This window comes from Stenella coeruleoalba (genome assembly GCF_951394435.1).
Source record: "Stenella coeruleoalba genome assembly, chromosome: 3".
Taxonomy (NCBI): domain Eukaryota; kingdom Metazoa; phylum Chordata; class Mammalia; order Artiodactyla; family Delphinidae; genus Stenella; species Stenella coeruleoalba.
Window position 1 is genome coordinate 158,260,954 of NC_137148.1, and position 14,580 is coordinate 158,275,533.

Sequence of the window (14,580 nt, forward strand, 5' to 3'; positions counted from 1 at the left end):
TACATCCACCAAGGCACTATTCAAGTGTCTGTCTCTGAGCCCACTTCTCAGTGCTCAGATTGCAGCCACCTGCTCAGTTTCTCTCCATTCACAGCAAATAGCTGTTTCCTGCCCAGCTGACCATGAAGTGTGGTCAGTATGTTCACCACTGATTCCTGTGGACCTCCCTCATGTTCTGTTAACTGGCCCACGGACCACTTTCTTTCTCTTTTGGGATGCTGTGTCTCTGACAGGTATCCCTTCCTTGCTGCCAAAATTGCAGATCAGAAACTGTGAGACGTTTCTTGGCTTGCAAGCCAGCAAGCCAGCCTACCAGCCAGATACAAACAAAAGACACAAGACCCCAGGTCAGAGACAAAGGCTGTTTCTCACAGCAAGAGCAGCGTGGGCTGCCCATGCCTTGATCTGCACATCCAGGGACCAGATGTCAGCTTCATGCAGTGGGTTGTACCACAAGAGAGAACCCCGAAGTTTTAGGAGATGCTGAGCTTTTCTGGGGCTACTGGCACATCTTCCCATCCTTCCCTCCAGAGCAAGAAGTGACTTATGGCCCTGGAAGACAAGCAAATGTCTCATAGGGAAGGAAGGTGAGGGCTTGTTCCTGCTGCCCTGGATGGCTCCTGGGGTGTCAGTGCTGGCGGTAGGTGTCTTTGCCCAGAGGATCTGACTGTGCAGGAATGCCAGAAGTCCATGGAGAATTGTCTTCTGACAGCAAGATGAAGACTGAGATTTGACCACAGATTGACAGTGTCACCAGTAGCCTTGTCAAGGGCTGTTTTGTGTGCGAGGTGAAAGCCAAGAGGTGTGGGTTTGGGAAAGGATGGAAAGGGAAGCACCTGGAGACAGAGAGTGAGAACAACTCTTTCCTGGAATTATCATACAGGGGCACAGAGAAATGAGGTGGTAGCTGGAGGCTTTTGGGGGGATATATTTTTAAATTGTTTCTTAAGGTTCCCTGTGAATCAGAAGTCAAGGTGCTGCTTATGAACTGTTATAACTTAAACAACCTTGTTCAGAAAGTACAGAGTTATTGGAAAGTGTTCATCTATGAAATTTTACATATTTATGGAGGAAAGAATTCTTTGTAGTGAAAGATGCACATCCCACCATCCCTCTCCCAGATAAGAAACGTGTTACAGCTGGACATGTTAGATGGGCATTTGGATGAGGGTGATTAAAGAAATGGGTGGGGGCTTCCCTGGTGGCGCAGTGGTTGAGAGTCCGCCTGCCGATGCAGGGGACACGGGTTCGTGCCCTGGTCCGGGAAGGTCCCACATGCCGCGGAGCGGCTGGGCCCGTGAGCCATGGCCGCTGAGCCTGCACGTCCAGAGCCTGTGCTCCACAGCAGGAGAGGCCACAACAGTGAGAGGCCTGCGTACCACAAAAAAAAAAAGAAAGAAAGAAATGGGTGGTGTCCGAGTATGTCTACTAGGTGGGGTCAGTACCTTGGAGGCCCCTGGATAGTTGCAGAATCATTGGTGAGGTGATTGAGGGTCTGGTTATCAGAAGGAGATGTCCTCTCCTTGGGTTTGGGTCCTCCAGCCCGGCCCCTGCCTCCAGCTAAGAGCTTGCCTTTAAGAGGCTACACTGTGCCCAATGAGGTCTGGGGAAGTAGATGGGGGACGGTGCGCCACGTCTCCATCCAGGGTTCCAGGTCAGCTTGGCTGGCTAGACCCCTGGCAGGGAACCCACACTGGCTCTTGTGTTGCAGGGACAGCCTCCTCCATCAAACCCTGCGACTGTGACCCCCAGGCAGGCCCAGTCTCTTGTCCCTGATGGGGTTCCCTCTGTGACGGCCCTCCTCTCCTTTCCAGATGGGAAGCCAGTGGACGTGGACCCTCATCACATCCTCATTGAAGACCCTGATGGCTCGTGTGCCCTCATCCTGGACAACCTGACTGGTGTCGACTCTGGCCAGTACATGTGCTTTGCAGCCAGTGCTGCTGGCAATGCCAGCTCCCTGGGCAAGATCTTGGTGCAAGGTGAGCCCTGGGGGGAAGGCCAGAGTGTGAGTGCCCAGGCCCCACCCTCTGGGCATTGGAAGGGTATCAGCCCTCATGGGGGGGGCACGGGCCTGTGGATGGAGCTGGCAGGGGGTGGGTGTGAACATCTTACTGAGGTTGGGGGACTCGCTGGTGGGCGTGGGGTCCTGCTCCGTCATGGTGTCTCTCTCTGTCTCTGTCTCTCTCTGTATCTCTATGTCTCTATCTGTCCATCTCTCTGCCTCCATCTCTTTTTTGTTTCTCTGTATTTCTGTATCAATTTCTGTGTCTCTCTCCTTCTATCTGTCTCTGTCTCTCTCTGTCTTTTTGTCTCCCTGTATCTCTGTTCCTCTGTCTGCATCTCTTTGTTTCTGTGTCTCTCTCTATCTGTCTATCTCTTTCTCTCTGTGTCTCTGTCTCTTTCTCCATCTCTCAATCTCTGTCTCTCTCCCCTCTCCCCACATTCCCTGGACCCTGCAGTCCCGCCTCGGTTTGTGAACAAGGTCCGGGCAGTGCCCTTTGTGGAAGGAGAAGATGCCCAGATCACCTGCACCATCGAAGGTGTCCCACACCCTCAGATCAGGTGGGCCAGGCAGCTTGGGGCCAGGGTGGAGGTGGGCAGGTGGGCCTGCCCTGGGGCCATCCTGCCTGCCTGAAAAATGAGGGTGGGCAGCCCGTTCGCTGGGTCGGGGTAGGCTGGACACAGAACCTCAGCCTTTCCGATGAGAAGTGGGCGTGATGGGGCTGCAGCACGTTCCGAACACAGCTCTAGCTGCAGCGAGGAGGACAGAGGATGTTGGGTGGGTGGCATCCAAGAGGGATGTAAGGGATGTCCTCTGTAAGGACATCTGGATCTGCAGGGTGGGTGAGGGGAGGGTCCTGAGCATGGGGGACCTGGGGAGACCCCACCTGACCACCCCCGGGCTTGGCTTTAGGTGGTACAAGGATGGGGCCCTGCTGACCCCTGGGGGCAAATACCAGACCCTGAGTGAGCCCCACAGCGGCCTGCTGGTGTTGAAGATCCGGGCAGCTGGCAAGGAGGACCTGGGCCTCTATGAGTGTGAGGTGAGGAGGGTGGGCCCAGGGGGAGGGGGCTGAGGGCACCTGTCTTGGGGATCCTGCCTGGTTACCACCATTCCTGACTACAATGAGAGAGGGAACAGCAGACCACTGTCACCCACCATCCATGAGGAGGGGACAACAGGCCACTGTCACCCCCTGCCCATGATGAGGGGACAGCAGGCCACTGTCACCCGTTGTCCATGATGAGGGGACAGCAGGCCACTGTCACCCACTGTCCATGATGAGGGGACAGCAGGCCACTGTCACCCACTGTCCATGTTGAGAAGACAGGGACGGAGGAAGCGGGCCCTGGGTGGAGCCCCCTCAGTCCTCGTGGCCCGGGGGGAACTGGCAATGGTCTGGGGAAGGTGTGTGCTGGCTGTGGTTCTTCCTGGCTGCTAGCTACTGCTGCTGCCGGCAGCCTTCATGGGGGAAGTGTGGGGCCTGCTCCGCATGGCAACTCTCAGGGAAAAAATGGACCCATGTCAGCTCTGGACCTGTGCTGTCCATTTCGGTCACTGTTGTCCACACACAGTGATTTAAATTTAAATCAGTTAAAGTTAACTCTAGGTGAAGATTCACTTCTATTTCAAGTACTCAGAGCCCACGTGGCCACTACACTGGACAGAGCAGATAGTGTCCCCACCATCACAGGAAGCTCCTGGTCAGTGCTGGGGACACAGTGGCTCGCCCGGTACCCTTTTCCCTGTGGTCAGGCTCTGCAGCTCTAGGAACAGCCGTGGTGGGCCCCCCATGCTACAGCTGGCCTGTACGGCCTCCAAGAGACTGTCCAGGCCCCCTGGAGAGCCACGGGCTCTAAGTGAGCCTCTGCTGTCTGCCCTGCAGTTGGTGAACAGGCTGGGCTCCAAACGGGGCGGCGCGGAGCTATTCATGCAGAGCCCGGCGCTGCAGGCCCGAGAACAGCACCACGTGGAGCAGCTCGCTGCCGTGGAAGGTGAGTGCTTCCTCTGCCAGTCTCGGCCTGGGCTGGACCCGCCACATGCCTGGGCAGCGCCAGGTGGGGTGAAACCATCAGCGCCTCTAATCAGAGCACACTTCCTGGATGAGGGGAAGCAAGGACGGAGGAGGGGATTCAGAGGTTGAGGGCAAGCACTTGTCGCCAGTTCCTGACTGGAGCAGCATGTATGTGGGCCGGAGGAGGGTGGGCTGTGAACCCAGAGCCTGGGGAAGGCTGGAGGGGCAGTCTGAGGGGCTGGGGGTGGGGCCCTAAGCCCTGCTCACCATCCCTGGGGGAATAACAAGTGCATACAAAGCCCAGACCTGGGTCCTGAGCAGCCGGCCAGGCAGTGGTCGGAGGGGTATTATAGGACGGGTGGCAGGGATGGTAAGAGGGACGGCTCCACAGAAGCAGGCTGCTGGATCTCAACTTGGCTCCTGGGAGAGGGAACAGGTGTCAGGGGCCTGATCCGTCCACACTGGGTGGGGCTGGCTGAGGAAAAGAGAGAATGCCGTGGCTTGGCGTCCCTGGCCTGGCCTGGGCCAGGCTGCGAGGGGTCTGGGCTGCAGAATGGGCCTCATTAGGGAGCCGTGTGCTCCTGGGCAGGAGGTGAAGGGTGGCAAGATGCCTCACTCCTCCACTCACGCTTGGCTCCAGGGTCCCAGCTGGGCCCAGCCCGGGGATGGCCCAGGGCAGGCAGCAGCCCCAGGGAGAGTTTCTCCCAGTCTGAACCGCCTCACCCGGAAGGGGCTGCCAGGACAGATGTTGAGCCTCCCATCCTCGGGGGCATGCAAGCAGAAGCTGCACCCAAAAAGCTGGTGGAGCTGCAGCTCTCACAGTAGGATGGGCTGGGAGGTACGTGTCCTCCCAAGTCCTGAAAGTTGGCTTCTCTGACGCCTTGAGCCACCGGATCAATCCCTCCCAGGGCCCAACGTGCAGGGGCTGCTGTCTGTCTGGACCCTCACAGAGTCGGCCATCTGGCGCCAGGAGCTCAGCCTTGGGGCCTTTGACGCCCTCTAGGGACTCTTCCTTCCCTCGTGGGCAGGGATCCTGTTCCTCAAGCCCCAAAGGGCACCGGTCCAGCCGGTTCCCATCGGAGGGCCCCATGGCATCTGCCGGCACCTCTATCCTGCCCTGTGGCATCTTACGTCGGACAGAGCAGGGCTCAGCATGCACCTCAGCACACCCTCTCGACTGGTGACAAGCACGTCCTACAGAGCCATTTACTTCATTGTCATGATGGGTCTCTGTCAAGGTCCCGTGGACACAGGGTGTGGAGAACGGGCGGCCCACCTGTGCCGGAAATGGCTTTCGTGCCTCATGAGGAGAGGCCAGTCTTCACAGACCCTGGAATTGGAGCCCGCTGCCTCCTGCTTCCTAACCCTATCCTGCCGCTTCATCATTAACCCGGTGGTTCTGCAGCCAGAACGGGCCCTGGCTGGCCCTGTGGGGTGGGGCGCTGCCCTTTCGCTTGTGAAACTGCGCAGGGCCAGGAGCCGCACTTTGCACAGCTGCACCCCTTCCACAGCCAGTACTCACTGGAGCCCAGAGGCCACCTGGTGGCAGGTTAGGTCAGGAACAAAGGTGCCAGGAATGTAGCAGCCCACAGGTGCCCTAGCCACCCCCCCCAAAAGCAACAGAATGAGGCCCCTGTCAGGGAGGGTGAGGCAAGGAGCCCTGGATCTCTCACTGCTTGGCCTACAGACCACAACAAGTTGGTGCTCTCTGGGCCCGACTAAGTCTAAACACACAGGATATTTTGGCTGGATCCCATTCTCTCTTCCAGTGGACTCGTCTCTCTCCAGGAGGCAGCTTGCACAAGCACATACGGACACACACACGTGTGCATGCAGACACACACATTAGCATGGACACACACAAACACGCACAGTAAATGTGGCTCCCAAGTGCCATACAGACACAGCTGGTACATTTCCTTCACGTTCATCTAACCGGAGACGAGGTTAAGATACCCACAGTCATCTAAGGGGAGTTCTTTTTCTATGTGGCACTGCAACAGAGCAGAAAATCCCATCGACCAGGGACTAGGAGGCTGTGCGCCCCAGGCCATGCCACTTGACTTTTTTGAGCCTCCCCCTCAATTTTCCCCACAGGATGGCGAGAGGGACTGTTGAGATGTATGGATGCTGGTAGCTGGTGGGCTGCCTGCTATCCAACTGGGCAAGGCTGGGAGAGGCATCTCTGTGCCAAGCCTCACCCTGTCCAAAAGCTACAGAGGAAGAGGCCTCGAGATGGTGGGGAGTAGTTGCTGCCAGGTTCCCAATGGGTCCCGCCCTGTCCCTGGGACGTGGGTCCCCTATCAGCAAAATGGGAACCACAGGCCGTATCCTGCTGGCTCCAGCAAGGAGGAAAGCTAGGAAAGTCAAGAGACAGTTGAATTTGTGGGGTGCTCCTATGGGAAGACCTAGGCTTCCCTGCTCACTCAGAGCTCAGGACCCTGCTCAGGCATCCTCAGGTCACTCCCAGAGGGACAGGACTCAGATGTGCTACCTCTAGGACTCCGGAGTCATTCTGCCCTGGAGAGACGCCCTTTGGTCTTTAGATTTTTTTGTGAAACAGGCACCAGCCACCCCGGTCCCAGTTTGCCTATCAGCCACAGGCCGTTCCTTTTCCCTCTCTAGGCCTCGGTTTCTATGAAAAGTGGAACTTCAGGCCTGACAAGTTCACAGGGCTCCCTGGGCACATGGGCTGAAGGAAAAGCTTGGATTTCTGTGTGGGCAGCCTAGACAGAGCCCTTACTCTCCTTGAAGCTCCTGCAGGAACCCCTCAAGAGGGATTCTTCCCTCACGTGGGACACACTGTTATCACGACTCCTCATTCCCCAGCCACTCAAGGCAGGCTAAAGAGGAGGGACCTGGGTCTCTAAGCTGAGACATTGCTACCAGGGCCACACAGTCAGGCAGGGTTTGGATCCAGTTTCCTAAGCTGAGCAGGTTACTACCCTGCCATGCCACTCAGATAGCTCAGCCCCCAAACACCGGCTGATCTGTAACCCTCGCTATTCCGACTGTTTTCTTTGTAGTCACTGAGCAGGAGACTAAAGTCCCCAAGAAAACCGTCATCATGTAAGTGCAGGCGTGTTCCTAACCTTCCTTCTGACTGCAGTGCTCCCTGCATGCCCACTAACCTCCCTGGACCGTGCCTGTGGAGCTTGGCCCCTTGCTTGTCTGACTGCTTTGCCCACATGGCCTTTGTGCACCACGCAGACTGCCAGCACCTCGCAGATACTCCCGGGGCATTCACCTCCCCCTGGGCCCTTGGCTACCTTCACACTTCAAAGCTGTCTCTTCCAGGGTCTAAGTACCCTTTTCATGGCCCCGTTGCCTCAGCAGGGTAGACTTACTCTGTGTACGTCACAGTGGCTCACCCAGGGCTTGGACCCAGAATCATGCCAGTTAGCGGGGAGCAGGGACTGAAAGCTGCTTCCCCCAGTGTACTAGAGGCAGAATGCTACCCTAGGATGCCCTAGGGCATTGTCCAATGGAACTTTGTGTGATGATGGAAATAATCTATATTTACACAGCCCCCTACAGCAGCTACTAGCCGCGTGTGGCGACTTGTCTAGTGTGACTGAAGAACTAGATTTTTAAATTTATTCGATTTTCAACACTTTGAATTTAATTAAAATAGCATAACCATAGTGAACAGCACAGCTCTAGGGCCCTCAGAGGTCTCCAAACTCAGCCCTCACACTAGGAAGGTGGGGACACTGAGGTTCAGGGAAGAGAGGAGGCTTGCTGAGGGTGGCTCACAATTGGAAGCCAGCCGAGAACTCATTTCCTCAGTGCCACACCCACTGTCCCATTCTCCATCCTTCAGTGCCTTCGAGGCTGAGGAGAAGCCACGCATGCTGTTGATAATTAAATAATACAAGAGGTCCAGAGCTAGGTGAACCCACAGAAGGCAGGATTGGTTTTGACCTGGATAATCTGGAAGGACTTCCAGCAGGAGATGTGTGACGCAGATGGGTGGAAGAGCTTGTAAAATCCGGGAGGAAGGAAGACTGTGATTTCCTAAAGCCAGGGGACTGGGAGGCTCCAGGATGGGGAACCTCTTAATTCCCCATAGGCATAAGACCTCCTATAGGTGCCTGCAGGTGGTGATATCGCTGGAGAATCCCGTCTTGATAAGCTCCTGGGTTAGCCCTTCCGTGACTTTCTCCCTTCTCCCCCAAAGCAGATTGCCACCTCACAATAGATGGGTCTGCCTGGGGCAGAAGTAAGTCCCATCCCTGGAGGCATGCAACCATGCCAGGGCTTTACACAGATCACCTCTGCATTGCATCTATGAGGGGAGCATTGTGATTCACATTCTACGGAAGACAAAATGAAGGAGCAGAGATGGGGCCGGGCAGCCCCGCTGAGGAGGCATTAGGGTGTCCTCGTGCTTATGGGAGGCTGGACTAGGTAACTCCCGAGGCAGTCTATTCCAGGCTTAGGGAGGTAGCAACCCTCACCCTGCAAGGAAGCGTGTACCCCTTCATCTTGAGGGATGGAGAGAGGCAACTGCCTGGCGCAGCGTCCCAGCAAGGGCACGCCACACATTGCACCTGCGGCACGATGAGGGGCTCTAGGGAGCCAAGGGGTACCAGAAGGAAACGGGAGAGAGACCCCTGCCACCTGGCAGCCTCAAGTGCTGTGCCGGTGGCCTCAGAGCAGGGTGCCTACATGCCCTCGTGGGGGCAGCAGTGAGCGGAGCATGGGGGTGCATTTAGGAGGAGTGAGCCAGCTGTCCAGTTCCGCTGGACTCACTGTCTTGGCTCAGCAAATCAGGCAGTGTGAGGCCAGCAGATGGGGCCTTGCCCAGGTTTGGGCAGTCTCTGAGCCAGGGACAAGCCTAGTGCCACTGAGTCTTGTGTGAAGCAGGAAGGCAGGCCTGTGGCCCTGAGTAGGCCACGTCTCCGCGCCTCAGCTTCCCCGTGAGTTAAGGGGGCATGGCATTTCCCCTTTACCGGGTGAGGGCCGGAGGAGGCAGGATCTGTACTTGCTATGTACCCCAAGGTGTGGCCACACATCTCTGGGCCCATGCCTGGGAGTAACTGCTCCTGTATGGAGCTGGGAGTTAGACAAAAGCAAAGCTGAACAAGAGACAGACAAAGTCCCAGTCATTGCAGGCAGCTGGTGACAGCACTGAGTTGTCGCCATATGCATGCCGGGTCCCTCTGCCTGAGCCCGCGAGGACATGCAGGTCCTGGGGCCCAGGAGAGCTGTGTGTTACTAAATGTATTCCTGCTCCCTGCCTATTACTCACTGCACCCTCAGCACCTGGCAAGGTCAGGCGTACTGGTTGGCATAGGAAGGCCTGGGCTGACTGGTGGGCTTCTGACTCTTGGCTCTGGGCAAGTTTCGAGCCCTTTTCAGCCTTGTCTGCACCTGTAAAAGGGGGTCAGACCCATCCACCAGAATTGCTGCAAGGTCCCTGGCCAGCGCCCCATGCACACTCACGTGCAAATGGACTTGAGTTCTATCTCCTCTTCCCCTTCCATCCCCCTCCTGTTTTGGGAAATGGAGCCCAAGAGGGAGGCGGACTTGTCTGAGGTCACACAGCCCATGACTGGCCAAGCCATGCCTAGAGCCAGGTGTCCTTGCCGGGCCTCCCATCCCCAGACCTGGAGGCCATGAGCACAGGCCACGGGTCAAGACTCTGACATTCCTCCTGCGCCTGCGGCATCAGCTGCCCAGCCTGTCCCTAACCGAGGATCACTGAGGCACCTGCCGTCTGAGAGCCCCTCTAACCCCCACCGCCCTCCTGCCATGTTACAAAGCACAAAGCACTGATGGGCTCAACAAGGAGGGCTGTGTGGCTTGCACCCCTTCATTAGCGCTGTAAGGAGGGCTGGTGTCTCCAAAATGAGACAGCCGTAAACAAGGAGGGGAGATTGACACATGACGTTACAAACCAGGCTGGGGTTTGGAGGTACCTGCGTGATATAGCATGGGCCTCCCCTGATGCCTCAACCCTCATTTTGAGATCTGTACACTAGAGCCTGAGGTTGGCCAGATGAGACTCTGTGCTTTGTTTCCTTGGTTCTCTGGATGGGGATCTGGAGGTCCGGCTTAAGCCCATGTGTAGGAGTTAGTTTATGCAATTTCGCCACTCGCTTGCTTGTACATTAACCTGATCTCTCTCGCTGGCCCCCGAATGTGCTGATGGCAAGGGCGCTGGGTGAGGGTCTCTGTGCCTATCTCCTCTCGGCCCTCTCCCCACAGAGAGGAGACGATTACCACTGTGGTGAAGAGCCCCCGTGGCCGACGCCAGTCCCCCAGCAAGTCTCCCTCCCACTCCTATCACCCTGCCAGCCTGCCCAAGCCAGGCCTGTTGGCCCCTGAGCTGCTGCCCTCGCCAGGAGCCAGCCAATCCTGCAGGCCCGAGGCAGAGCCAGGCTGGAGGCCCACTGTGCCCACTCTGTACGTGACGGAGCCCGAGGCCCACGTGTCAGCCCTGCCTGGGGACGCTGGGCCCCAGCCCAAATGGGTGGAGGTCGAGGAGACCATTGAAGTTCGGGTGAAGAAGACTGGCTCGACGGGCGCGTCTCTGGCCAGAGAGACGCCTGGCAGCTCGGAGGGGCTTCTCTCCACACTGCCTGGCAGGATGCCTGGAGGAGACCCCAATACAAACAACTCCAACAACAAGCTGTTGACCCAGGAGCCCCCAGCCATGGCCAGTGTTGGCGAGCCCCTAGTCTTCCATGTGGAAACGGGGCCAGGGACCCCTGAGCTTTCCCCTCCCTGGGCTGCCGAAGAGGAGGCACCCCTGGAGGAGACGGAGGAAAGAGGTACCTACCAGACAGAAGAGCCCCTGAGTGCCGATGGTCTTCAGGGCCGGGACCCCAAGATCCTCACACACAACGGCCGTGCACTCACGCTGGCTGACCTGGAGGATTACGTGCCCCAGGAAGGGGAGACCTTTGGCTGCAGCGGCCCCATGCCCAGTGCTTCCGATGACCCGCCCTGCGAAATCTCAGTGCTTCAGAGAGAGATCAGCGAGCCCACCGTGGGGCAGCCCGTCCTGCTCAACGTGGGGCTCCCGCCAGGTTCCCGAACCTCCCCTGGCTTCTTCACACGCACGCCCAGCTCCCGGGAGGCGTTTCCATCAGGGCCGCAGGACCTTGGCGCCAGGGGCATCTCCTTCTGCTTTCAGGAGGCCCGGGCTGGAGGTACCATGTCCCGGAAGCCGTCCTTCTGCACTCAGGTTCAGCGCTCTGTGGACAGTGGCCAGAGCAGCTTCAAAACGGAGGTTTCCACCCAGACGGTCAGCTTTGGGACAGTAGGGGAGACTGTCACCCTGCACATTTGCCCGGATGAGGACGTGGACCCTAGCCCCTCCCAGGGCTGAGGCCAGGACCATCAGGAGCTGGGTGGCTAGGATTGAGACGAGAAACTCTTGGGGCTGGGACACCCCTGACTAAGCTGCCGTGGTTGCATGGGGCAGCAGAAAGAGGCAAATGGCTTTGGGGCCGAGGACCCTGCCTGGCACCAGCATCAACTCACCTCACAGCTGCCCTGGGTTTTCAACTCAGGAGAGAGTCCCAGAGCTGGCACCCCTCGGACACGTGTGCTCTGACCCTGCCCTGGCTCTCCAACAACTCAGGACGCCTCCCGCCCCTTCCTCCCTGGGTGCTTCCTACCTCACAGGACTCGGTCTTCAGCTGAGGCCATTGCACACATCTGTGATCTCAGAGTGTACCGAAGCTGCTCTGAGAGCACTGGCCGGAGTGACTCGCAGACTGCAGCTCTGGGTTCGGGGGCTCCAGACACAGGGAAGGCACTTGGGCATCTTTCCTGCTCCGTTCATGAGGCAGTGGCTGCCACATGGGCCCTGTCTGCCCCGGCTTAGGCCCCCGTCCCAGTGGCCAGGCCTGGCACAGCCCTGCCTCTCACCCAGGCTGGGGGTTCCAGCCTCCCTCTCGATAGGGGGCTTCCCCCAAGCCACATCTTACCCGTGAACGTTGTTTCTTGGCCTCCAGGAGGCCTGTGTGGGGCCCAGCTCTACAGACCCTCCTAGGCCTTTTCTGCAGGGTGGACCAGGGTCTCTGTGTGGGAGCAGCCCCCGTCAGTCGGCCCTGATGATGCTAATAAACTGGTTCCTTGCACTGTCTTTGCTCTGCTCTTTTTTGCTTCTCCACCTGGTGACTCCGATGACTCGGGAGGGAGGGGCCCTCCTGGCCTGGCCCTGGAGACCAACCAGTGGACAGCCCAGGCCCTTTCCGTTGACAGCCCTGGGTGGACCCTCAGCATCGACCTGTGGGTCCTGGCTAGTCCTGGGGATCCTGGGTGGAGACGTGATAGTTCGCCTGTCCGGCTTGCTCACATGTGGGCTAAGGGGCTGGTGACAGGTGCACACAGTGTGGCAGGTGCACACAGTGGGGCAGCACATAGTGGTTGCTCCTGCTGGGGGCCTCCTGTGCAGCTGGGTCCTTTGTCAGGACAGACATGGGGGTGTGATGTGTCAGGGGTCCTGATGACCTCCTTGGAGTGGGGAAGGACAGGATGTTTGCCCCAACGCCATAGAGGGCAAACGGATGGCAGCCTGCCCAGTTGCCTCTTCAGCCTGGTGGGCCCTAGGATACAGAAGATCAACAGGAGAGAGGCTCTGGGGCAGGGGAGAGCTCCATAAAGGGGGACCTTCTAGAAATGGAGTGGTGGGCATCTCTGAATGGCCACACGGGGATGGCAGCCAGGTGGAGGAGGGAGCTGCACTGAAGGCTGAGGGCAGGAAGCCGAGACACAGGAGGGTCTGAAGGTCCCCGGGGCTGGCACCAGGTGAGACTGTAATGGTCTGGGTCAGGCCAGGCTGCAGGTGGAAGGGAGAAAGCTGCTGGGTGGAGGACAGGGGCTGCCCTGGGAGGGCAGGAATGCAGCCTACCCTCTGAGGAGTTCATGGCTCCTAATCTGGCATCTGGCTGTCCCTAGCTTCCCTAGACTGTGGGGCTGGGTCCACTTGAGCCTGGGTGACCCAGTACCCTAGGATCCAGAGTGGGCTACAGAGCAAGGCCAGCCCCAGGATGAAGGGATGAGACTAGCTGAGACTGAGGGGCCACCCAGAGCGATGGGTGGGAGTCCAGCCCAGCTGCCCCTATAGGAACTGACATCCTTGTGAGGGCATGTGTGTAACACCCTGCGGGTGGACCAGCCCTGAGCTTGCTGCCTGGAGTGCCATCTCCCCTGGCACAGTCTCGGGATCCCTTCTTCTCTCAGGGGCCTCCACCTTCGGCCCTTCCTGCACCCAATGTGTGGCTGGAGCAGGAAGGTGGGAAGGGTTGGCTGGGGTTGGCTCATCTGGGCAGTATCCCACTCCCCGGGCTCAGGCCAACCCTTATTCCTATGCGTGGACCTGCCTCTCCTACAGATGCTGCCATCGCACCCCCAGGTGCTCTGGGGCAAGTGGACCAGGAGAGCACATCCATCCAGAGGACACTGATGTGCCCTGAGGCTCCGGGACCCACCACAGGGGAACATACCAGCCCCGGCCCCAGACCTGGGGGGCCACCTGAACTCCAGGAGGCCGGCCAGAATCCCCCAGGAGTGGAGGCTGGGGATGCATCCGGTGAGGCCTGGCAGCAGGCTGAAGGCAAAGTACCACCTGCTTCCAGGACCACCCCCCCTCCCCTAACCTCCCCTCCGTTCTGACACCAACCTTGGTTGATTTGGGTGCCCATCCCATGGGGGTGAACTAGCAGAGCCTGGGGACCCCCAACATTCTGATGGTTCCACATGTTGGGGACCCTGGACAAGGCCCCCCCCTCACTCAGCCTGTGAAACTAGAGGGGTGGATGGGTTCTGGGAGGTCCTTCCCACCCTGAGCATGTCTGTCCCAGGAGCCAAAGGCCTCCTGTGGTCAGCCCTCAGGGGACAGCTTGGGTACCCTGTGCTCCTGGGAAGGTGAGGAAGAAGAGGGAACAGAGAGTGAGAGGAGGAGGAGGGGAGAGATTAGGGAAAGAGGTAGAGAAGGGGAGGGGGGAGAGGAGAGGAGGGGGGAGAGGAGGGGAGGGGGGAGAGGAGGGGAGGGGGGAGAGGAGGGAAAGGGGGAGAGAAGGGGAGGGGGGAGAGGAGAGGAGGGGGGAGAGGAGGGGAGGGGGGAGAGGAGGGAAAGGGGGAGAGAAGGGGAGGGGGAGAGAGGGGAGGGCGGAGAGGAGGGGAGGGGGAGAGGAGGGGAGGGGGGAGAGGAGGGAAAGGGGGAGAGAAGGGGAGGGGGGAGAGGAGAGGAGGGGGGAGAGGAGGGGAGGGGGAGAGGAGGGGAAGGGGGAGAGGACGGGAGGGGGGAGAGGAGGGAAAGGGGGAGAGGAGGGAAAGGGAGAGAGAAGAGGAGGGGGGAGAGGAGAAGGAGGGAGACCAGGAGGACGAGGGGAATAGGAAGGAACAGTAAGTGAGCAGTGCCCCAGGCAGACCAGACCCCTGGAATGTTCTATGGGGCCCCTCCCCCCAGCCCAGGGGGCTGAAGTGCACTTGCATGGCTGGAGCTCTAGGTTTGCGGTCACGGATCCTGTGCTCTTGGAGCCCCTACTCTGGCTGTCCTCCCCTCCTCTGGGCCCTGGAGGTCAATGCAGAGGCAAGTCAT

The 14,580-nt window shown here is 58.7% G+C and overlaps 1 protein-coding gene across 1 annotated transcript in view; it reads left to right on the forward strand.

Annotated features, from left to right (window-relative positions):
* The window catches only part of OBSCN (obscurin, cytoskeletal calmodulin and titin-interacting RhoGEF), a gene marked incomplete at both ends in the record, with an annotated part of 178,879 nt that extends 167,521 nt beyond the window's left edge, over nucleotides 1–11,358 (forward strand). The window contains 6 exons of the mRNA XM_079915848.1: nucleotides 1,815–1,982; nucleotides 2,463–2,565; nucleotides 2,918–3,047; nucleotides 3,891–3,999; nucleotides 7,046–7,088; nucleotides 10,233–11,358. Of these exons, the coding sequence (XP_079771974.1) occupies nucleotides 1,815–1,982; nucleotides 2,463–2,565; nucleotides 2,918–3,047; nucleotides 3,891–3,999; nucleotides 7,046–7,088; nucleotides 10,233–11,358 (1,679 nt within the window). The remainder of the gene's footprint in view (nucleotides 1–1,814; nucleotides 1,983–2,462; nucleotides 2,566–2,917; nucleotides 3,048–3,890; nucleotides 4,000–7,045; nucleotides 7,089–10,232) is intronic.
* Nucleotides 11,359–14,580: the final 3,222 nt, after the last annotated feature.